We start from the raw sequence: 25,718 nt of genomic DNA, 5'->3' as shown, positions 1-25,718 counted from the left end.
TTTATACAGGTAACGAGTTCAAACAGGTGCAGTTAATACAGGTAATGAGTGGAGAACAGGAGGGCTTCTTAAAGAAAAACTAACAGGTCTGTGAGAGCCGGAATTCTTACTGGTTGGTAGGTGTTCAAATACTTATGTCATGCAATAAAATGCAAATTAATTACTTAAAAATCATACAATGTAATTTTCTGGATTTTTTAGATTCCGTCTCTCACAGTTGAAGTGTACCTATGATAAAAAATGACAGACCTCTACATGCTTTGTAAGTAGGAAAACCTGCAAAATCGGCAGTGTATCAAATACTTGTTCTCCCCACTGCATGTGATGTGTCTTTGTCAGAGTGTCTGTGTCTCTGTCTGTGTGGTCTGGTCTATCATGTCACATTGGAATTGTGCTTGGAGATTGTGTGTGAGATTGTGTGTGTTGTGTAGGATAAGCTGTTGCGCAACACCCAACGGTATTTTCATGACTATTATTCAGATTAATAAGATCTGGTGATCCGGTTATGAAATGTCTTGACTAGAAGTCCATATCCCTATTTGGACAGGATTAGAGAGGGTTATTAGAGACGTTGGTACAGTGCATTTGGAAAGAATTCAGACCCTTTGACTTCTTCCACGTTTTGTTACTGTATGTTACAGCCTTATTCTAAAATGAATGAGAAAAATAACTATTTAATCCATCTATGCACAATACCCCATAATGACAAAGCAAAAACAAGTTTTTATTTAAAAAATACCTTGAAATATTACATTTACATGAGTATTCAGACCCTTTACTCAGTACTTTGTTGAAGCACCTTTGGCAGCGATTACAGCCTCGAGTCTTCTTGGGTATGACACTACAAGCTTGGCACACCTGTATTTGGAGAGTTTTTCCATTCTTCTCTGCAGATTCTCTCAAGCTCTGTCAGGTTGGATGGGGAGCATCGCTGCACAGCTATTTTCAGGTCTCTCCAGGGATGTTTGATCATGTTCAAGTCCGGGCTCTGGCTGAGCCACTCAAGGACATTCAGAGACTTGTCCCAAAGCCACTCCAGGGTTGTCTTGGCTGTGTGCTTAGGGTCGTTAGCCTGTTGGAAGGTGAACCATCACCCCAGTTTGGGGTCCTGAGAGCTCTGGAGCAGGTTTTCATCAAGGATCTCTCTGTACTTTGCTCCGTTCATCTTTTCCTCGATCATGACTACTCTCCCATTCCCTGCCGCTGAAAAACATCTCCACAGCATGATTCTGCCACCACCACGCTTCACCGTAGGGATGGTGTCAGGTTTCCACCAGACGTGATGCTTGGCATTCAGGCCAAAGAGTTCAATCTTGGTTTCATCAGACCAGAGAATCTTGTTTCTCATGGTCAGAGTCCTTTAGGTGCCTTTTGGCAAACTCCAAGTGGGCTGTCGTGCATTTTACTGAGGAGTGGCTTCCGTCTGGCCACTCTACCAAAAATACCTGATTGGTGGAGTGCTACAGAGATGGTTATCCTTCTGGAAGTTTCTCCCATTGCCACAGAGGAACTCTGGAGCTCTGTCAGTGACCATCGGGTTCCTGGTCACCTCCCTGACCAAGGCCATTCTCCCCCGATTGCTCAGTTTGGCCAGGCGGACAGCTCTAGGAAGAGTCTTGGTGATTCAAAACTTCTTCCATTTAAGAATGATGGAGGCCACTGTGTTCTTGGGGACCTTCAATGCTGCAGACATGTTTTGGTACCCTTCCCCAGATCTGTGCCTTGACACAATCCTGTCTCGGAGCTCTACGGACAATTCCTTCAACCTCATGGCTTGGTTTTTGCTCTGACATGCACTGTCAACTGTGGGACCTTATATAGACAGGTGTGTGCCTTTCCACATCATGTCCAATCAAAGGAATTTACCACAGGTGGACTCCAATAAAACTGTAGAAACTTCTCAAGGATGATCAATGGAAACTGGGTGCACCTGAGCTCAATTTTGAATCTCTTAGCAAAGGGTCTGAAAACTTATGTAAATAAGGTATTTCTGTAATTTTGTTTTTTTTGGCAAACATTTCTAAAAACCCGTTTTCGCTTTGTCATTATGGGGTATTGTGTGTCGAATGACGAGGAGAAACAATCATTTTTAGAATAAGGCTGTAACGTAACAAAATGTGGAAAAGGTCAAGGGGTCGGAATACTTTCGGAATGCACTGTAATTGTTATCCTAGCGTGTGCCTTATTTCAGATGACTATTTGAGCGGTATTAGTTTTTTCAAACTGCCCCCTGTAATTCTACATTATTTTCATTTCATTGAGTTTTACAAAGAAAGCCTGGAGGTTTTTACTTCAGGCGTGAAGATATTTCAACATGACGAGACGACGAAAGGCTACACTGAAACCTCGTGCTCGGCTGCCAAACATTTACGTCTCTCCATAATATTAACATTTAGGAAATGTGATCCCGGTAGATGTCCTGCACTTGACATGCAGTTATGGATGAGAACGTGAACTTGCCATTTCCCGAAAAGTTTTAAATGTCGGCCGTTCATACGAAATATGTGCGCAGAACTTTGTTTTAAGCATCCATTGATCGAATCAGTTAGTTTTCTTCCTCAAACTGCGAGCAGCGCCTGTAAAACTCTGTAACGTCTCTGGAAAACACAGGGATGTCGTCGCGCACGGGATGAGTCGGCTATTATCGGAGGATCTTGGAATTTGCCAAAAAAACTATAGGTTATTCTGGCTGGGATTGTTCATCTACCGCCATGTAAAAATGAGTGACGTGGCAGATTTGTACCAGACTAAAATGACAGATGTGGTGTTTGGTGCTCGTTCACACGATTACATCACCTGACCTCCCCAGTTAAACGAATCACGTCCGACTAAGGCTTATGTTTCAGCTGAAATATACTGTTCAATCATAAAGCCTATGTTGATGTTGGACCCTGATGTGTCTGTCCCCGGTGACGTCAATGAATAAATGGCCGATGGAAACTCCTACGAAAGCTGATCATTGTGCATGTGACTTGATGGTGAGAGCCCAGTAATAGATTGACTGCAGTCCCTTTTAATGATAGGCTGTTGTTACTCTGTGTATCTAAAATCACAGTGGTTCCACACCTATAGTCCTGTTACAAAGAGTATTTTCATTGAAACTACCAATTTGTCGGCCTTTAACCAGATCCGAATATATCCGCATGAACTCTTGACTGATCACATTTCTGTAGGCTATGTATACAATATCCTGCCCATTTGAACGAATGTATTTTAGCCCGTTAGTCTGGGGAAAAAACTGCCATACGCAGCATTTTGTTCACTCTAATAACCGACTCATAAACACAAACATGTCAGATCCGTTGTTTCCCTCCCGAATACGAGGTATCGTAGCCTACAGTGCACGGAGAGCGAGTGCGCCGAGGGCTCTGTATGCAGCGCTGTACACTCGCAGACTCGTTTTGCTGGAACCGAAAAGCCACATAAGCCCCAATCCCCCCCGGCCCCAGAGCGGTGGCCTCTCCAGTTGTTGAGCCCCCCAGTGGCATGTTTAAAGCCCTTTAGATGAGGGGGAGAGGAAGAGGAGGGGGGGGGTTGACATTTTCAATATCTTCAGAGGATTTATTTGGACTGCTTTAGATGCCCTGGTCCCTGTGGAGAGGCATGGGCGCTCACTGCAGCTCTCTGGGTATCCTACTGAGGGAGGGGGTGGAGGGGGGGGGGGGGGCTAGATCACAGGAGGAGAGAGGGGGACAGGAGGTTAGCCAGGAGGTGGAAAGGATATGGGGAGAACAGGGAGTTTACTTGAGTTTATTAGGATCCCCATTAGCTACAGCACGTGCAGCAGCTACTCTTCCTGGAGTCGACGCAAAACCTACAACTACATGACAAAGTACAGAACAGGGAACAGTTGAATGACAACGGGGGAGGAAAGGAGAGAAAAGAAGATGGCGGAAGACGGGGATATCAGAGGGAAGGAGAGGTAGCACGTGGAACCGTAATCGCGTTTACATTTAAGTTAGGGCTGCAGTTGTATTCTAGTGTGATGTGTCAATTAATTTTGGAGTGTGTGTGGGCGCGGCGCATTTGCACCTCTTCGCGTGGGAGAAAGACAGAGGTGTTGTGTTACTTTCTCGTGAATGACTTCACCTCCTCACCCTGCAGGCAGAGAACTCCTTACTCATTTCCTGGTCACAGAATTTCTCAAAAAATAGCAATTTCTTTGTAACTCCTCTCTCTCCCTTTGATAAGTGTCTGTCTGCCTGTCTGTGTGTGCCAGCCAAGTCTTTTGGATCCCCTAATGAGAAGTTATGGGCTAGGTGAGGCTTCAGCGACCGCCAAATGAATTGAGTCATCAAGTGGCTTTTCATGGCTGATGCCCTGCCACATAAGACGCTTTGTCAGTCAGTGATGAGAATTTTAATTGGTTAGCCTGGCTTATCATTGGGCTCTATGGGCACATATTTGATCATTCGCCGGTATAGTACTTTGAATTGATGTTTTGGTGTTTAGACAACATACGGTCACGTACACGCCACCGCAAAACCAACACACACATAGAAGACAAACACACACACAGTCACACAGACTGTGACAAGCACGCGAAGACACAGCCACCCTTGGTTAATCAGTGGGCTCATTTTGAACAGAGGTCTCCACAGGGAAGTGTCTCCGAGCGCGAGAGGTGAAAACATGTCTTTCATCGGCATAAAAGGAGAGGAAATGTGAAGAATTGTTCCTCTCAATCCCTCCTCCTCTCTCCTCTCTTTCCTTTTCTCCTCCTCACAACTGTTGAGATCTTCATTGTGCAGCTAGCTGTCAAGGGTGTGTGTGTGTGTGTGTGTGTGTGTGTGTGTGTGTGTGTGTGTGTGTGTGTGTGTGTGTGTGTGTGTGTGTGTGTGTGTGTGTGTGTGTGTGTGTGTGTGTGTGTGTGTGTGTGTGTGTGTGTGTGTGTGTGTGTGTCTCCGGTGGTTTGTTGATGAGCTCAACTGTCTGTGTCACCCTCCTGCTGGCCTGTCAGACACGACAGTGACAGGCCTAACAGACAGCTGCCTCTCATCACTTAGCTCCACACCCACCAAGGTCTAATACAGCACAGATGGAACACACACACACACACCTCCCCACTTAGCCTCCAGACCCCCCCCCCCCGTCACATCGAGGTCTCCTCCGAGCATTCCCGTGTGCGCTTGTGCAGAGCGTGTTCGCAATATACAGTAAGCGTATCCATCGCGTTGTGGCTGTCTTTCTCCTACAATCAGCACTTTATTCTCTCAAACTTCACTCTGCACTCCCCGTGAACTCATCCCCTCTAAACGTGTTTTCTGTGTGTGTGTGTGTGTGTGTGTGTGTGTGTGTGTGTGTGTGTGTGTGTGTGTGTGTGTGTCGTTTCCCCTGACTGTGTGCTCTGTCAGGTTGTGTTGAGCTCTCGTCGTCTCCTCTTCCAAACCGTGGCGGCAGGTCTGCCTGTCCCAATATGTGTGGAGCCCCACCACAGGCTGCCTGGCTTACAGCAAGTGTCATAATACTTGACGTAAACGAAGACGGAGAAGCACACACTCATCCAGAAAGCGCAGGAGTAGAATCGCCTTGCACACAGCTACATTAAGAGATTCAGTTACTGGAGGACTGAGCTGTTTGATTATTCAGGAGCTAGTCTGTCCAACTCACTTACTGGGAATCTGGTTTGACACCGACACATTTGAGAATGATTTTGGATACGTGTGTTTTGGATGAATTTGGGTGGGGGAGGGGGACTCAACTTCATGTGCCTCTCTCGTTAACTCACTTCCCTGGCACCCGTCCATCCACCCACAGGCTGACATGTTCAATCACTCTGTCACTCTCCCCTGGTTCTCAGTGTACACACACATGCAAACACAGATACATGCAAGCACACACATAATGAGCCCACACAGTCTATAATCATGCACTTTAGATGGAAATGTATCTGTGGCATGTGTCTACTCTCCACTCTCTCCCACTCTCTTCACGTACAGCAGAATCCTATCTCAGGTGTGTGTTTTCTCTCTGAACACGCGTCGCTCACACAGAGACACACACACACACACAGAGGTTCATATGAATGAAAATGGCCAACGATAATAGCCTTTATTCTGCCGCCCGAATCCTCTGCAATATCCCCTCCTACTTCCTCCCTCTTTCTCCTCCTTCCTCCCTCTCTTTCTTCCCCCTCCTCCATCTCTTTCTCCTCCTTCCTCCCTCTCTTTCTTCCCCTTCCTCCCTCTTTCTTCCCCTTCCTCCCTCTTTCTCCTCCTTCCTCCCTCTCTTTCTTCCCCTTCCTCCCTCTTTCTACTCCTTCTTCCCTCTCTTTCTTCCCCTTCCTCCCCCTCTTTCTTCTCCTTCCTTCCTCCCTCTCTTTCTTCCTCTTCCTCCCTCTCTTTCTTCCCCTTCCTCCCTCTTTCTTCTCCTTCCTCCCTCTCTTTCTTCCCCTTCCTCCCTCTCTTTCTCCTCCTTCCTCCCTCTCTTTCTTCCCCTTCCTCCCTCTCTTTCTTCCCCTTCCTCCCTCTCTTTCTCCCCCTTCCTCCCTCTCTTTCTTCCCCTTCCTACCTCTTTCTCCTCCTTCCTCCCTCTCTTTCTCCTCCTTCCTCCCTCTCTTTCTTCCCCCTCCTCCATCTCTTTCTCCTCCTTCCTCCCTCTCTTTCTTCCCCTTCCTCCCTCTTTCTTCCCCTTCCTCCCTCTTTCTCCTCCTTCCTCCCTCTCTTTCTTCCCCTTCCTCTCTCTCTCTTTCTTCCCCTTTCTCCCTCTCTTTCTCCTCCTTCCTCCCTCTCTTTCTCATCCATCCTCCCTCTCTTTCTCCTCCTTCCTCCCTCTCTTTCCTCCCCTTCCTCCCTCTTTCTTCTCCCTCCTCCCCCTCTTTCTTCCCCTTCCTCTCTCTCTTTCCCCTCCTTCCTCCCGCTCTTTCTTCCCTTTCCTTCCTTCCTCCCTCTCTTTCTCCTCCTTCCTTCCTCCCTATCTTTCTCATCCTTCCTTCCTCCCTCTCTTTCTCATCCTTCCTTCCTCCCCCTCTTTCTTCCCTTTCCTCCCCCTCTTTCTTCCCCTTCCCCCCCTCTTTCTTCCCCTTCCTCTCCCTATTTCTCCTCCTTCCTCCCTCTCTTTCTTCCCCTTCCTCCCTCTCTTTCTTCCCCTTCCTCCCTCTCTTTCTTCCCCTTCCTCCCTCTCTTTCTTCCCCTCCCTTCCTCTCTCTCTTTCTTCCCCTCCCTTCCTCCCTCTCTTTCTTCCCCTTCCTCTCTCTCTTTCGTCCCCTTCCTCCCTCTCTTTCTTCCCCTTCCTCCCTCTCTTTCTTCCCCTTCCTCCCTCTTTCTCCTCCTTCCTCCCTCTTTCTTCCCCTTCCTCCCTCTTTCTCCTCCTTCCTCCCTCTTTCTTCCCCTTCCTCCCTCTCTTTCTCCTCCTTCCTCCCGCTCTTTCTCCTCCTTCCTCCCTCTCTTTCGCTTCCTTCCTCCCGCTCTTTCTTCCCCTTCCTTCCTCCCGCTCTTTCTCCTAGTTCCTTCCTCCCGCTCTTTCTCCTCCTTCCTTCCTTCCTCCCTCTCTTTCTCCTCCTTCCTTCCTCCCTCTCTTTCTCCTCCTTCCTTCCTCCTTCTCTTTCTTCCCCTTCCTATTTTGGGTAGCCATAGTACCGGTGTAATTGTGAGTTTTTTTATCTGGCCCGGCGTGGGGCCTGCAGACAGACAGAATGCTGATAGGGCAGATTACACAGGGAGCGGGGGACATCCTGCCAGATAGCGTGCCTCCGCTGGTTTGGCTGATAGACCCATATTAAAAGTGGGGGCCATTGCCAGATAGTGAGCCCTGGGAGGGGTGATGCTGGGCCACAACACAACATCATTATCGCGGGTCTGTCTTTGTGGCTCACACAGATTCTGATTTAAGGCAAAGGGAGAGGGCTATTTTGATGGCAGGTGCTTATTCATGTGTTGAATGATTTGTGTTGTGTTGGATTTGGTGAATGTCGTGACTGTCACAGAGAGGCATTTTAGATATAGGGGAATTGACACACTCTACGGGTGGGTATACACACGTGGACACACACACACAATGTAGTGGCATTCAGATCGCAGAAACATTTTTACAAATTCTACCCTCTCCCCAAAGATGTGTTACTGTCCCCCAGTATCTTAGTGTTTATAGTGGCATTGTTCTGAGCTCATTTGCCTATGCCAAGCCTCCGGGAGACATACACACAAACATACATAAACACATAGACAGTACCGGAGATGCATTAGGCAGTGATGCATTAGGTGATGCATTAGGTGATGCATTAGGCAGGGCGCCGGAGATGCATCAGGCAGGGCGCCGGAGATGCATCAGGCAGGGCGCCGGAGATGCATCAGGCAGGGCGCCGGAGATGCATCAGGCAGGGCGCCGGAGATGCATCAGGCAGGGCGCCGGAGATGCATCAGGCAGGGCGCCTGAGATGCATCAGGCAGGGCGCCGCTAACACTACACTCATTTCCTCCCCAAGTCCGTTTTAACCCAGCTTGTAGATGTTTAGAGTAATACTGTACTCTAAACATGTACATGTACAGCCTGTACTCTAAACATGTACAGCCTGTTAACTTCCCTATCATGATTGGTTGATACCCGTTGGCTTAATCACTCAAGTCTTTTTTGTGTGTACGTACACACACACACACAAGCGCGCGCGCGAGAGAGAGAGAGACTGGGAGAGAGAGAGACAAGTAGAACAAAGGAATCCCTGCATGGTAACGTGGATGTATTCACTGCAGAGGCATAAACAGGGCTGTAGGGAAGAACAGTCCCTGGAGAAAGAGACAGGGAGGGAGGGAGAGAGAGAGGGAGAGATTGATTCATACACACTCTCCTTCTCTGTGGTGGTGCTGAGGGACTACAGCTCCACTGCCTGTCTTCAGTGATTACGAGTAGCAGCGTAGTGCACCTTCACATCAAATCATCAAATCCCATTTTATTGGTCACATACACATGGTTTGCAGATGTTATTGCGAGTGTAGCAAAATGCTTATGCTTCTAGATCCGACAGTGCAGCAGTATCTAACAGGTAATATATAACAATTCCACAACAAAAACCTAATACACACAATCTAGTGAAGGAATGGGATGAGAATATATACGTATAAAATATACGGATGAGCAGTGACAGAGCGGCTAAGATGCAATAGATAGTAAAGAATAGATAGTGAAGGATACAGTATACAGTATATACATATGAGATGAGTAATGCGAGATATGTAAACTTTCTTAAAGTGGCATTATTAAAGTGACTAGTGTTCCATTTATTAAAGTGGCCAATGATATCAAGTATGTAGGTAGGCAGCCGCCTCTCTGTGCTAGTGGTGGCTGTTTAACAATCTGATGGCCTTGAGATAGAAGCTGTTTTTCAATGTCTCGGTCCCAGCTCTAATGCACCTGTACTGACCTCTCCTTCTGGGTGGAAGCGGGGTGAACAGGCAGTGGCTCGGGTGGTTATTGTCCTTGATGATCTTTCTTGCCTTCCTGTGACATTGGGTGTTGTAGGTGTCCTGCAGGGCAGGTAGTTTGCCCCCGGTAATGCGTTGTGCAGATCTCACTACCCTCTGGAGAGTCCTGCGGTTGTGGGCGGTACAGTTGCTGTACCAGGCAGATTGTGCACCTGTAAAGTTAGTGAGGGTTTTCGGTGACAAGCCACATGCCAGCTGGTATGCGCATGCTCTGAGGACGTGGCTAGTGATGCCGTCAGCCTTGCAAGGGTTAACACGTTTAAATGTTTCACTCACATTGGCCACGGAGAAGGAGAGCTTTGGTAGCGGGCTGTGTCGGTGGCACTGTATTGTCCTCAAAACACGCAAAGAAGTTGTTTAATTTGTCTGGGAGAAAGACGTCGATGTCCGCAGCGGGGCTGGTTTTCTTTTTGTAATCCGTGGTTGTCTGTAGACCCTGCCACATATGTCTCGTGTTTGATCCGTTGAATTGTGACTCCACTTTGTCTCTATAATGACACTTTGCTTGTTTGATTGCCTTACGGTGGGAATAACTACACTGTTTGTATTCGGTCATGTTTCCAGTCGCCTTGCCATGATTAAATGCGGTGGTACGTGCTTTCAGTTTTGCGCAAATGCTGCCATCAATCCACAGTTTCTGGTTAGGGAAGGCGTTAATAGTCACAGTGGATACAACATCTCCTATACACTTCCTTATAAACTCGCTCACCGAGTCAGAGTATACGTCAATGTTATTGTCTGAGGCTACCCGGAACATATCCCAGTCCACGTGATCGAAGCAATCTTGAAGCCTGGAATCCGTTTGGATAGACCAGCGTTGGATAGACCTAAGCACGGGCGCTTCCTGTTTAAGTTTCTGCCTATAGTAGGGGAGCAACAAGATGGAGTCATGGTCAAATTTGCCAAAAGGAGGGCGGGGGAGGGCCTTGTATGCATCGTGGAAGTTAGAGTAGCAGTGGTCGAGTGTGTTATTCGCTCGTGTACTGCAATTGATATGCTGATTATAATTAAGGTAGCTTTGTTTGCATAAAGTCCAGTGAAGTTCCTTGATGACCGTCTTGGTATCGGGGGGATTGCGGGGGGATATACACGGCTGTGACGATAACCGAGGAGATTTCTCTTGGGAGATAATACGGTCGGCATTTGATTGTGAGGAATTCTAGGTCAGGTGAACAAAAGGATTTGAGTTCTTGTATGTTGTTACAATTACACCATGAGTCGTTAATCATGAAACATACACCCCTGCCCTTCTTCTTACCAGAGAGATGTTTGTTCCCGTCGGCGCGATGCACTGAAAATCTGTTGGCTGTACAGACACTGACAGCATGTCCCCAGCTAGCCATGTCTCCATGAAACAGAGTATGTTACAATCCCGGATATCTCTTTGGAAAGCAACTTTTGCCCTAATTTCGTTGACTTTGTTAACTAGGGACTAGACATTAGCGAGTAATATACTTGGAAGCGGTGGATGGTGTGCGCGGATCCGAAGCCTCACTAGAAGACCGCTCCGGCACCCTCTGCTACGACATCATTGTTTTGGATGGGCCTCTGGAATCAGTTCAAATGCCCAGGGAGGTGCAGACAAAGGATCCGCTTTGTGAAAGTCGTATTCGTAGTAGTAATGGTTGTGCTGGTAAGTTGACGTCTCTCTGATATCCAATAGTTCTTCCTGGCTGTATGTAATAACACTTAAGGTTTTCTGGGCTAACAATATAAGAAATAATGCATAAAAAAACACAATACTGCACAGTTTCCTAAGGACTTGAAGCGAAGCTGCCATCTCTATCATCGCCATCTTATTCATGTTTGTTTGCTGTGTCAAGATGGAAGGCACGTGCAACTGTAGAACATGGAGGCCATTTTGTGCCAAATTGTATTAATTACCTGCAATAGAGCCGCCGCCACCACATTGTCTTCTTTGTTTTCACAATGTAACATTTTTAAACTGCACCTTGGTTGGTTACGTGAGTATAGAATCCACGTGCAACTGTGGAGGCGGGGGCCATTTTGTGCCACTACCTACCTGTCGCATAGCTGTCTTTTTTTGTCATATTTATACTGCACCTTTGTGTACACCACCTGCGTAGACACCTGCCAGAACTGAGCCACCACACCATGTAGCTTCATTATCTTCCACACCTTGAAAAAATCTTTGTTAAAATGAAAGGGATTGGATCTGTTTGTCTGTCTTTCCCTCCATGTCATTTTGTGGATGCAATCTATGATGAGGCTGTTAAGGCTGTGGTGTTGCTCATCTGTCTGGCTAGCCATGGGGTCCGGGCCTTGATTACAGTGGAGCCCTGAAGGCCGTAACCTCAGTCTATTGCCTCTGGAAATGAGGCTTGGTCTGCCGCAGCCAATTCTGTCTCCTGTCAGCATCCATCTCCCATTCAGACACACACACACACACACACACACAGTCTTCTCTCAGCATCAATTTCCTTTCATTCAAACAGGGTCAACCCCATGGACACACACCAGCTGCTTTCAGACTGGACGGGAAACTAGATATTAGAGTGTGTTTGTGTTTAGGTGTGTGTGTGGGGGGTCAGTGTGTGTATGTGCCGGTGCAAGATGGAATGTGCGCGTCATTCTGTGTGTTTGGTATGTGCATTACTACGTTGGTCTATGTAACTAAACCCCTGTCCTTTCCAAGTGTGTCTTCTTCACAATCTATATTTCTGTTTTTGCAACTACACTACCAGGGTGGGTAGTGTATTAATGTTCTCCCTCGGAGTGTGTTAGTGGTTTAATGTTCTCCCTCGGAGTGTGTTAGTGGTTTAATGTTCTCCCTCGGAGTGTGTTAGTGGTTTAATGTTCTCCCTCGGAGTGTGTTAGTGGTTTAATGTTCTCCCTCGGAGTGTGTTAGTGGTTTAATGTTCTCCCTCGGAGTGTGTTAGTGGTTTAATGTTCTCCCTCGGAGTGTGTTAGTGGTTTAATGTTCTCCCTCGGAGTGTGTTTTTGAGACTGAAGACCAAGCGGTACTACGGCCGCGTCTGGGTATGTGTCCGCAGCTAGGATTCTGTCAGACGGAGTTACGCTGTGAGCCCGACCTCATGTGAGCCAGAGTTTTTAAGCAGTCAGTCTCCATGCATAATTCATCACAAAAGAACAGCAAACAATAGCCGAGCGTTTTAGAAGGCAGAGCAAGTTGACAGTGTGTTCTTGGTGTATCTAATACAGCACTTACTGCTTAAAGTAGTGCCTCTCCCTCTTTCTCGCTCTTCCCTGGTGCTATTGGTCTGTTTGTCCAGTTGTCTGTTTGTGCCCGTCTCTGTCTGTGTGCCTGCCTATGCTTATCTGTGTGTGTGTCTCACCATGCCATGTATGCCGGGGTGTGTATGTTTGTTTGCAATACAGTATACACTGAGTGTACAAAACATTAGGAACACCTGCTCTTGCCATGACAGACCGACCAGGTGAATCCAGGTGAAAGCTATGATCCCGTATTGGTGTCACTTGTTAAAGCCACTTCAATCGGTGTGGATGAAGAGGAGGAGACGTGTTGAAAATGATTTTTAAGCCTTGAGACGATTGAGACATGGATTCCTTATGTGCCATTCAGAGGGTGAATGGGAAAGACAAAAGATTTAAGTGCCTTTGAACAGGGTATGGTAGTAGGTGTCAGGCGCACCGGTTTGAGTGTGTCAAGAACTGCAACGCTGCTGGGTTTTTCACCTCAACATTTTCCCGCGTGTATCAAGAATGGTCCACCACCCAAAGGACATCCAGCCAACTTGACACAACTGTGGCAAGCATTGGAGTCAACATGGGCCAGCATCCCTGTGGAACGTTTTCGACACCTTGTAGAGTCCATGCCCCCAATGAATTGAGGCTGTTCTGAAGGCTAAAGGGGATACAACTCAATATTAGGAATGTTTTGTACACTCAGTGTATATGCTCCTGTGTCTAAAGTTCTTTACGTTAAGGTAGTCTTTTCAATGATTGTACTGTAATCTGTTGAGGCACTTCTGGGTATAGACGGCTGCCTTTTACTGAGATGAGAGTAGGTGGAGATGGATACACACACACACACACACGCGCGCGCGTGCGAGCGCCAACACGACAATGTATGCTTGCACACACTGTACAAATACACAAACACATGGCAATGCACTTGTGAATGCACATACATTACAAATACACACAAACACTCCGAGGATTTCTATCCGATGGCTTTCTGTCTTTTACCAGTCCATTTCACTCTATTGTCTCATGATTGAGTTGCAGCCTGTAGTTGCAATTGAACAGGCTGTGTGCAGCCCTCATTAGCTGCCAGTAAGCCCCAGACCAATATCAATAATGTATTCTTCTTTTGTTTCTAAAGAGGAGAGATCAAATTTTAAGAAGGGAGGGTTACTCAGAAAGACCAGGTCGGCCCTGGCTGTGATCCTCGCCTCCAAACGACATCAATACTGGTCCTACTGAAAAGGGAGACGGAAGGGGCATGGTCACATGATTTTGGAACGAGATGTGCGACGAACAGGTGTCCACATACTTTTGGTCATGAAGTGTATTGGTTTGATAGAAAGGAATTGGGTTTGTGAAGGGGGGGAAAGGTGACGGGATCTCGGGAAGATAATAGAAGTGTAATAATAAGGAATGAGGACAGAAATTCAGACTTGAGAGAGTGAAAGAGAGAGTGAAAGAGAGGTTTAGAAAGAAAGAGAATTGCACGTATTGAAACATTGATCAACTGATGTCCTGAAAATACATGGCAATGGAAAGAAAATGAATGTCTACTATTTTCTGCTCATTAGCAAAATATTGATTGTGGTAACGAAATAAGGCTTCAACCATAATGATCTCTGACTGACAATGAGCTGCACGTTTTCATTTTTAATTTGACCTTTATTTAACTAGGCAAGTCAGTTAAGAACAAACTCTTATTTACAATGGCGGCCTACCCCGGCCAAACGACGCTGGGCCAATTGTGCGCCGCCCAATGGGACTCCCAATCGCGGCCGGATGTGATACAGCCTGGATTCGAACCAGGGACTGTAGTGACGCCTCTTGCACTGAGATGCAGTGCCTCAGACCGCTGCTCCACTCAGGAGCCCTAAGTGTTCCTGTAGAGTGGCGACACATTTTGCCTTACCTCGTTAATGACTCCTTAATTATAGCTTGCCAAGTGGGCTGAGCTTTCAGAGCATCAGTGGTAACAAGGGGCGTTTTTCTGGTCACCTCAGGTCATGTGATAAAGTATTTCTCCTAGAATGTGGAAATATACTTTTGCAGTCTTCATGTTCAGTGTTACAACAGTGCATGTACTGGATATTACTGAGTCAGAAGCAAATGTTCTGAGGAGGGCAGAGTCTCGGAGGGAGAGAACATCTCCAGCCATCAATAAATACAAAGATGTATCTTCGTCCAGATCTGTATGGAGACCCACTCCACTCACTGCTAACATCATAACACTTGTATCATCAAATCAAATTTATTTCTATAGCCCTTCGTACATCAGCTGATATCTCAAAGTGCTGTACAGAAACCCAGCCTAAAACCCCAAACAGCAACAAATGCAGGTGTAGAAGCACGGTGGCTAGGAAAAACTCCCAAGAAAGGCCAAAACCTAGGAAGAAACCTAGAGAGGAACCAGGCTATGAGGGGTGGCCAGTCCTCTTCTGGCTGTGCTGGGTGGAGATTATAACAGAACATGGCCAAGATGTTCAAATGTTCATAAATGACCAGCATGGTCAAATAATAATAATCACAGTAGTTGTCGAGGGTGCAGCACCTCAGGAGTAAATGTCAGTTGGCTTTTCATAGCCGATCAGAGTATCTCTACCGCTCCTGCGGTCTCTAGAGAGTTGAAAACAGCAGGTCTGGGACAGGTAGCACGTCCGGTGAACAGGTCAGCGTTCCATAGCCGCAGGCAGAACAGTTGAAACTGGAGCAGCAGCACGGCCAGGTGGACTGGGGACAGCAAGGAGTCATCATGTCAGGTCGTCCTGAGGCATGGTCCTAGGGCTCAGGTCCTCCGAGAGAGAGAAAGAAAGAGAGAATTAAAGAGAGCATACTTAAATTCACACAGGACACCGGATAAGACAGGACAAGTACTCCAGATATAACAAACTGACCCTAGCCCCCCGACACATAAACTAATGCAGCATAATACTGGAGGCTGAGACAGGAGGGGTCAGGAGACACTGTGGCCCCATCCGACGATACCCCCGGACAGGGCCAACCAGGAAGGATATATGTATGACTTCAATGCAGTCGTCCCAGACAGAACTTTGACAAATGCATTTCATTATTTATTTTCTTCTCTCCCTTTCACCCGACCCCCCCCCCTCCTCTGCCCTTTCCCCTTCTCTCTTTTTCTCACTAGCGCCCTCTCTGGTGAGTGAGTTGCGTGCGGAGAAAGTTGAGCAGCGCAGCCTCACCCTGGTGTGGCGGGAACCGAGCTACCCCAACAGCAGCCGCACCGAGTACGAGATCAAGTACTACGAAAAGGTAACGCCGTCAACTCCGTCATATACGGTCACATTTCAACTGTCAACGCCGTCATATACGGTCACATTTCAACTGTCAACGCCGTCATATACGGTCACATTTCAACTGTCAACGCCGTCATATACGGTCACATTTCAACTGTCAACGCCGTCATATACGGTCACATTTCAACTGTCAACGCCGTCATATACGGCCACATTTTAACTGTCAACGCCGTCATATTTGGTCAACTCCGTCACAAACGACACTTTGAAAAAATGTTACTCCATCACACTCGCAACTCCATCGCGTTGCATTTAATCTCAAGTCCGCTCTTTCGCGCAACGTCTCTTTCACGCATTCAACGACGCTACTCCGTCGCACTCCCTCTCAATTAAACTCGGTCACACTCTCAACTCATCTCTTGGCCCACTCCTTCTTTTAAGTCGTCTCTCTTTCTGTTACACTATTTTGGCACTGCATTATCTCCCTCCATCACATCCCACTCTTGGGAGCACCATCCATCTCTCAATTCCACCATGTCCACTATTAATGGTCTCTCCACAGGGACTCTCATTGCGCCTGTCAGTCTATCTCGGTGTGCTCTTTTCGCTCTTCTCTTCTCTCCACACGTACGACAGCGTTAAAGAGCAGACGCCTCCAAATCCTCATTACCGCACGATGACAAGCAAACAGGGGCGCACGCACACACACTCGCACGCGTTCAAAGACATGCTTGCAAATCATAGGGCTTTGGCTACCTTAAAGCTTTGTGATTGGTGATTGGTGAGTTCTCTCCATTCACTATGTTGCTTTGACGCTGACGGTTTATGCGCGTCATTTCACTGCCACGCGTTAACCTTTAGAATCAAAGCCATTTTAAATCACACAACTCTGATTTAAAATAGAGCCTATGTAAAAAAATATATATATATATAATTTAAAAAACAATGTAAATAAAAATATATATCACACACACACAGTAACAGTCAAAAGTTTGGACACCTACTCATTCAAGGGTTTTTCTTTATTTTTACTATTTTCTACATTGTAGAATAATAATGAAGACATCAAAACACATATGAACCATGTAGTAACCCAAAAAGTTTTTAAAAATCTAAATATATTTTAGATTCTTCAAATAGCCACCCTTTGCCTTGATGACAGCTTTGGACACTCTTGACATTCTCTCAACCAGCTTCACCTGGAATGCTTTTCCAACAGTCTTGAAGGAGTTCGCACATATGCTGAGCACTTGTTGGCTGCTTTTCCTTCACTCTGCGGTCCAACTCATCCCAAACCATCTCAATTGGGTTGAGGTCAGGTGATTGTGGAGGCCAAGTCATCTGATGCAGCATTCCATCACTCTCCTTATTGGTCAAATAGCTCTTACACAGCCTGGAGGTGTGTTGGGTCATTGTCATGTTGAAAAACAAATGACAGTCCCACTAAGCACAAACCATATGGGATGGCGTATCGTTGCAGAATGCTGTGGTAGCCATGCTGGTTAAGCACCATCACACCACCTCCTCCATGCTTCACGGTGGGAACTACACATGCAGAGATCATCCGTTCACCTACTCTGAGTCCAGTCCACAAAGACACAGTTGTTGGAACCAAAAATATCAAATTTGGACTCATCAGACCAAAGGACAGATTTCCACCGGTCTAATGTCCATTGCTCGTGTTTCTTGGCCCAAGCAAGTCTCTTCTTTATTATTGGCGTCCTTTACTAGTGGTTTCTTTGCAGCAGTTGGACCATGAAGGCCTTATTCACACAGTCTCCTCTGAACAGTTGATGTTGATGTGTCTGTTACTTGAACTCTGTGAAGCATTTATTTGGACTGCAATCTGAGGTGCAGTTAACTTTAATGCAGGGGTAACTCTGGGTCTTCCTTTCCTGTGGTGGTCCTCGTGAGAGCCAGTTTCATCATAGCGCTTGATGGTTTTTGCGACTGTACTTGAAGAGACTTTCAAAGGTCTTGAGTGACTGAGCATCACGTCTTAAAGCAATGATGGACTGTCGTTTCTCTTTACTTATTTGAGCTGTTGTTGCCATAATATGGACATGGTCTTTCACCAAATAGGGCTATCTTCTGTATACCACCCCTACCTTGTCACAACACAACTGATTGGCTCAAACGCATTAAAAAGGAAAGAAATTCCACAAATGAACTTTTAACAAGGCACACCTGTTAATTGAAATGCATTCCAGGTGACTACCTCATGAAGCTGGTTGAGAGAATGCCTAGAGTGTGCAAAGCTGTCATCAAGTCAAAGGGTGGCTACTTTGAAGAATCTCAAATATAAAATATATTTTGATTACTACACTTTTCTGGTTACTACATGATTCCATATGTGTTCTTTCCTCGTTTTGATGTCTTCACTATTATTCTACATTGTAGGTAATAGTAAAAATGAAGAAAACTCTGGAATGAGCAGGTGTGTCCACACTCTTGACTGGTACTGTAGATGTTTTATTGTCACATACACCTGATAGGTGCAGTGAAATGTGTTTTTTAACAGGGTCAGTGCCTTGCTCAAGGGCACTGGCCCAACGCTCTCCGAGTGATCTAGTGACATGTATAGACCCCACGCGAAACAACCAAGGGAGGAAAAGTTAATTGTTCAAATATAATTGTGTATTTATCCAAAGCGACTTAGTCATGCGTGCGTGCGTACATTTTACGGACATGCGGTCCTGGGAATCTAACCCACTCTCCTGGCTTTGCGAGCGCCTTGCTCTACCCACTGAGCTCCAAAGGACAATGTAAAAAAAATAAAAATACAAAAATGTATGTGTCTTGCTTGGTGCTCTCCAACGTTCTTTCCTGCCACTCTCTCCTTCCTCATTCAGGAACAGAAGGACAAGAGCTACTCAACGGTCAAGACGGCCGCCACCCGCATCAGGGTCAACAACCTCAAGGCCGGCACCACCTACGTCTTCCTCATCCGCCCCTTCTCCACCCCGGCCCCCTCCTCCTCCCTCCTCTCCGCCTCGTCCTCCTCCTCTTCCTCCTCCCCCTCTCCCATCGACTACGGAGGCTACAGCGCTCCCCTGGAGCTGCAGACGCTTGGTGAATGTGAGTATGGACGTTCCTCCCTCCTTTTCCTCGACTATCTCGTTCCAACGCCGCGAGGCAGCTTAGGATATGGTTGTGGCGGCGTCCGGCCAGCCCACACAATGATGGCCTCGTGTTTGCTAAAGACTGAGGTGTGTGTGTGGATGGGGACGTGCAAGGCTCCAGGATTTTCAAATCAAGCAGTGAAATGGCTCTTCTTTTTGCTCTGTGATAGGGTGTCCCTTTATTGTCATATGTGTGTGTGTGTGTGTGTGTGTGTGTGTGTGTGTGTGTGTGTGTGTGTGTGTGTGTGTGTGTGTGTGTGTGTGTGTGTGTGTGTGTGTGTGTGTGTGTGTGTGTGTGTGTGTGTGTGTGTGTGTGTGTGTGTATTCCCCCATGTGCCTGCTCTGAAACAATATGTCCGTTCCAATCCACAGTGGCGCTGGCGTCCAGTGAGCAGAACCCAGTAATCATCATCGTGGTGGTGTCTGTGGCCGCCCTCATCATGCTGCTCTCTATGGGAGTGGGCCTGCTCCTCTGGAGAAGGTACACACATACACACATACAGACACACTCATACAGATATACACAACGTGCGCACACACACAAACAAACAATCTGAAGAACGTACACACACAGAATAAACACACTCATACTGGTATACACAACGTGCGCACACGCACACACATACACATACACACACAGGCACACACACATACACACACACAGGCACACACACACACACACACAGGCACACACACACACATACAGGCACACTCATACAGATATACACAACGTGCACACACACACAAACAAACAATCTGAAGTAAGTACACGCACAACACACACAGTACAAACACGCTCATACTGGTATACACAACGTGCGCACACACACACACACACACACACACACACACACAAACAATTACATCTGAAGAAGGTACACACACACACACATAATATGCACACACACACATACTTCTAAACACACACACACTCTGTCACTGCTCATGCCACTCCATCATAATCCTGATTACAATAATCCAATGACTAGAAGCACTCTGCCTCAAAGCATGTAATCACATTGAGAAGAGCTTTAATGCATGTTCAATCAGCTGTGTTCAGAGCCACTGTTATATAGAGCATTAACAAGCAACATTAGACGTTTGTCAATGCTGGGGTAGCCATGCTAAACGGGTGCATCGTCTAACTCGGGACATTTTCATGATTTCAATTCGACCTATCCTCTTAGGGTAACGTACAGTATACAGCTAAGTCATTTCAATAGAATTTGGCTTGCGCTCTTACTTTGTAATTCATAGTTTTCTGTACAATTATTTACAGTTGTCATGCACAATTGAGGTTTGGTTACCAATGTAGTAACTACATGACATAAGGGCAACTCCGTAAGAGCATCGTGTCTAAAGTACACATGTGTGTTTTATTCAGGTCGGTGGAGACACGGAAAGTGGTTTTCCTGCTTGGCATTCCATCTCTGTGCACTTTCACATCTGTTCAGGTCTATTGAAGAAAGAAAAAAAACTCACACGCCCACACACACTCCCCCGCACCCTCACACACATGCCCCGGTGTGTTGGCATGCAGAACCACACTCCCACGCAGTCGCACACAATTACACACGGCCGCAATCAGATTTGACCCATTTGGTTGACTCTCTTATACAGCGCCATTCACAGTCGGTGTGTTGAACATGTCGCCTGAACCTTCACAAAATGTTAGTCTTCTCAGTAAGATAGGAACACGTGATGTACACACACACACGTACACACACACACGTACACACACACACGTACACACACACACGTACACACACACACGTACACACACACACGTACACACACACACGTACACACACACACGTACACACACACACGTACACACACACGTACAGACACACACACATATACACACACACACACACACACACACACACACACACACACACACACACACACACACACACACACACACACACACACACACACACACACACACACATACACACACACACACACCCACTGCAGATCTATCACCCTGATCTGATAGCATTGCTCCTTTCAGACAGTATATTTGTGTAGAGGAATCTCTGATTACACCAACCATCTATTTCCTTCTATTTTTCTCCTGCTCCACATTGATCTGGGAGATGGAAATGGATTAGATGGAGGGAGTGTGAAATGTCTCCCGTTCCTTCATTCACGCCAACACGACACGTTAAGGAGGAACTGTCAATCGCACGCGCGCGCTTATTTCGCATACCCACGGCACACACTCACACGCGCGCACACACAGGGATACGTTGCACCTCGCGGGTGCAATTCCGCCCTCACACCGACATGCTTTATGAATCCCATACACGCTCAGCTAGATACTGTACTTTATGGACGCATGCCTACCGACACGTTCAAGGACACGATCCTGCGGACACGACGCCCTGTCCCGAATCCCTACCAGCGTGCAACCAATTGTCCTTCACTGAGAACGGATCTATTTCAAACGGTTCCTCCAGAACGCTTGCATCATTCGTCAGTCTGTGAGAATGCGGTTAATATGAGACGAATCTCTTGTCTCGCTTGCTGCACGCCTGGTACACACCAGTGCTGTCCACTCAGTGTTCTCCTCCAATGGACAGCCATCTCCTCCATTCTGGATCCGCCCCCTGTGCTCCACTCCTTTTCTATTTCCTCTTTTTGCTTTGCTCACTTCCTCCTTGCACACCTGACCTATAGTGCCCGATGTCCCTCGCCCCCTCAGCCTAGCTCCTCCCTTTCCCTTTTATATCAGCACCTGTGAGGCTCTCTATGCTCTTCACAAGGTCAATCCCAGTACTCTAAAATTGCCTTTTTTTAGGAGTTCGGCAGAATTTCCCATATGTTGGCAGACTACATTGCAGTCTAATGTGCTACTCACTGGAAGAGATGAGGTATTATTGCCAATTCAATTCTGAATCTCAAGCCTAGTTTGCCAAACTCTTCGGAATGTCTAGGCTCTGGGTGAAAGCACCATGCGTACCTTCTGGTTTACATCCAGCCTGTCCTATTACGTCATTTACACCTGTCCTGTAGCCAATGAGGAGAGAGGATGTGACTTAGCCCTGCCCCCTCCCCTTCTTCTCTTCTACCCAGCAGTCTCTCGTCCAGCTCCTCCAACATAGCTCCTACTAGCGTGGTGCTGCTCTCCACCTCCTTCTCCACTCTTCCTCCTCCTCCTCTTCCTCCTCTTTCTCCCTACTGTCAGCTGTCAACCCCCAGGTACAGGCATGTCTGCACTCCTCCCCCGCTCCTCCCTACTTCCTGTCATCCCTTTGTTTGGACCATTCTTCCTCTCTTTCACCCTCGTTCTTTTCCTGCCTGACCCAGTCCACCCCGCCCCTCCGCCCCAGTCTAGACAGAGAGAGACACAATGAAGCTGCCCCCTCCTCTCCCGGAGTGTGTACTTGAATGTGTATTCTGTGTTGATGTCTATTGTGGTGCTGAACAGGGCTCGTCTGGGAAAGAGACCGTGGTCCCGGCATTGACTCCCTGTCAGCATCGAGGTTAAATAATCAAATAAAAAGGACCGTGGGCCTGGTTCCATTCGGACCCCTTCCCATTTGGAGTTCCCAGGTGGAAATGTATACACTAGAGTGGAGGCTCCACTTGTAATGTCGGAGGGCTAGGTGGAGCTTACACCTGTCTGTGAAAGCTGCAGGTGTAGGGGCTCAAATGGAACCAGGCCGTTGTATGTCTTTTGCTCTCTTGCCCTATCTCTCTCTGCATGCGTCTGCTGGTTGGTCCTGACAGATTGGCTCTATAGGCTTGCCTTAATTTCCCCACTCCTCTCTCTCTGGCCCTGCTGGTTAAGAGTCTGTATGTGTCAGGTCCCCCCCGCCACCACCACCAAACCTGTCTTTCCCATCACACCGTGTGCATGCACTGGCGATACGGCTTGACGTGCGCATTAACACACTCGAACAAGGACGCTCACACACACGTGAACAGACGCACGCATTAACAAGCACACACACACACACACACACACACACACACACACACACACACACACGGCAGACAGCCAGACACACTTACACGGACGTGCATTCACACACTACAGACATATTGTACACCCTAATGCACAGCTGCGATCACACAAACACAACGACGTGCACTCACACACTCTTGTATATTGTACATCACAGGCGGCTGGTGGCACCTTAAATGGGGAGGACGGGCTCGTAGTGATGGCTGGAACGGAATAAATGGAATGGTATTAAACACATGGTTTCGATGTGTTGGACCCCATTCCATTTACTCCATTCAAGGCATTATTATGAGATGTCCTCCCTTCACCAGCCTCCTGTGTTTATTATATAGGTATGCACATATTTAGCCTTTAGCTCTGCCAGGCCCGGTGTCTTTCTTTTGTGTCAAACTGGTTGTGAGTGACGGACCACTCAATCTCTGAATGATTCCCTTCGACTCGAACTGTAACTTCAATCAAGGCCTCTGTCCTCATCTTGATCCCGTATTGTGCCTGCGTGCATGGTGGCCAAACAGAATGCCTGGCTCTGGCTGTCCCCATTCTGTTCTTAATGTCTCACTCTGGTGGTCTTAACACTCCTGTTGTGTTCGTTTCGTGTTAATTCATTCTGTGTTCCCGGTCCAAAATGACCGCCCCGTTATAGCCGATTTATAAATCCATATATTATCACCTCATGTTGTGTTAGATCTTTTCGTCAACTTAAGTTCTTGTGAACATTACACATTTTGAACTTCTATTTATGGCCTGTAGGCCACATTGACCTGAGCTCATACAACTCGTTTTTGAGTTAAAAAAGCATAATGTATGGATTATTTTGACTATAACAAATACTCAGATGAAACAAATCAAAGTTTATTTGTCACGTGCGCTGAATACAACAGGTGTAGACCTTACAGTGAAATGCTTACTTACAGGCTCTAACCAATAGTGCAAAAAAAGGTATTAGGTGAACAATAGGTAGGTAAAGCAATTTAACAATTTTTAGGGCCTTCCTCTGACACCGCCTGGTGTAGAGGTCCTGGATGACAGGCAGCTTACGCCCAGTGATGTACTGGGCCGTACGCACTACCCTTTGTAGTGCCTTGCGGTCAGAGGCCGAGCAATTGCCGTACTAGGCAGTGATACAACCAGTCAGGATGCTCTCGATGTTGCAGCTGTAGAACCTTTTGAGGATCTCAGGACCCATGCCAAATCTTTTTAGTTTCCTGAGGGGGAATAGGCTTTGTCATGCCCTCTTCACCACTGTCTTGGTGTGTTTGGACCATTCTAGTTTGTTGTTGATGTGGACACCAAGGAACTTGAAGCTCTCAACCTGCTCCACTACAGCCCCGTCGATGAGAATGGGGGCCTGCTCAGTCCTCCTTTTCCTGTAGTCCACAATCATCTCCTTAGTCTTGGTTACATTGAGGGATAGGTTGTTATTCTGGCACCACCCGGCCAGGTCTCTGACCTCCCCCCTATAGGCTGTCTCGTCGTTGTCGGTGATCAGGCCTACCACTGTTGTGTCGTCTGCAAACTTAATGATGGTGTTGGAGTCGTGCCTGGCCATGCAGTCGTGGGTGAACAGGGAGTAAAGGAGGGGACTGAGCACACACCCCTGTGGAGCTCCAGTGTTGAGGATCAGCATGGTAGATGTGTTGCTACATACCCTCACCACCTGGGGGCGGCCTGTCAGGAAGTCTAGGATTCAGTTGCAGAGGGAGGTGTTCAGTCCCAGGATCCTTAGCTTAGTGATGAGCTTGGAGGGCACTATGGTGTTGAACGCTGAGCTGTAGTCAATGAATAGCATTCTCACATAAGTGTTCCTTTTGTCCAGGTGGGAAAGGGCAGTGTGGAGTGCAATAGAGATTGCATCATTTGTGGATCTGTTTGGGCGGTATTCAAATTGGAGAGTGTCTAGGGTTTCTGGGATAATGGTGTTGATGTGAGCCATGACCAACCTTTCAAAGCACTTCATGGCTACAGACGTGAGTGCTACGGGTCTGTAGTCATTTAGGCAGGTTGCCTTTGTGTTCTTGGGCACAGGGACTATGGTGGTCTGCTTGAAACATGTTGGTATTACAGACTGAATCAGGGAAATGTCAGTGAAGACACCTGCCAGTTGGTCAGCACATGCCCGGAGCACACGTCCTGGTAATCCGTCTGACCCCGCAGCCTTGTGTATGTTGACCTGTTTAAAGGTCTTACTCACGTCAGCTACGGAGAGCATGATCACACAGTCGTCCGGGGAACAGCTGATGCTCTCATGCATGCCTCAGTGTTGTTTGCCTCGAAGCGAGCATAGAAGTGATTTAGCTCGTCTGGTAGGCTCATGTCACTGGGCAGCTCGCAGCTTTTCTTCCCTTTGTAGTCTGTAATAGTTTGCAAGCCCTGCCACATAAGACGAGCGTCGGAGCCGGTGTAGTATGATTCAATCTTAGCCCTGTATTGACGCTTTGCCTGTTTGATGGTTCGTCGCAGGGCATAGCAGGATTTCTTGTAAGCTTCCGGGTTAGAGTCCCGCACCTTGAAAGCGGCAGCTCTACCCTTTAGCTCAGTGCGAATGTTGCCTGTAATCCATGGCTTCTGGTTGGGGTATGTACGAACAGTCACTGTGGGGACGACGTCCTCGATGCACTTATTGATAAAGCCAGTGACTGATGTGGTGTACTCCTCAATGCCATCGGAAGAATCCCGGAACATGTTCCAGTCTGTGATAGCAAAACAGTCCTGTAGTTTAGCGTCTGCTTCATCTGACCATTTTTTTATAGACCGAGTCACTGGT

General features: G+C 47.2%; 1 protein-coding gene across 1 annotated transcript in view; it reads left to right on the top strand.

Annotated features, from left to right (window-relative positions):
- Positions 1-25,718, top strand: part of LOC139559049 (ephrin type-A receptor 7-like) — a 160,829-nt gene that overhangs the window by 113,809 nt on the left and 21,302 nt on the right. The window contains exons 6-9 of the mRNA XM_071374697.1: positions 15,748-15,872; positions 18,709-18,934; positions 19,351-19,459; positions 22,060-22,185. Of these exons, the coding sequence (XP_071230798.1) occupies positions 15,748-15,872; positions 18,709-18,934; positions 19,351-19,459; positions 22,060-22,185 (586 nt within the window). The remainder of the gene's footprint in view (positions 1-15,747; positions 15,873-18,708; positions 18,935-19,350; positions 19,460-22,059; positions 22,186-25,718) is intronic.

The sequence above is a fragment of the Salvelinus alpinus genome, chromosome 29, assembly GCF_045679555.1.
Source record: "Salvelinus alpinus chromosome 29, SLU_Salpinus.1, whole genome shotgun sequence".
Taxonomy (NCBI): Eukaryota; Metazoa; Chordata; class Actinopteri; order Salmoniformes; family Salmonidae; genus Salvelinus; species Salvelinus alpinus.
The sequence above is the reverse complement of the archived record's forward strand: the minus strand, read 5'-3'. Positions and strand labels throughout refer to the sequence as shown.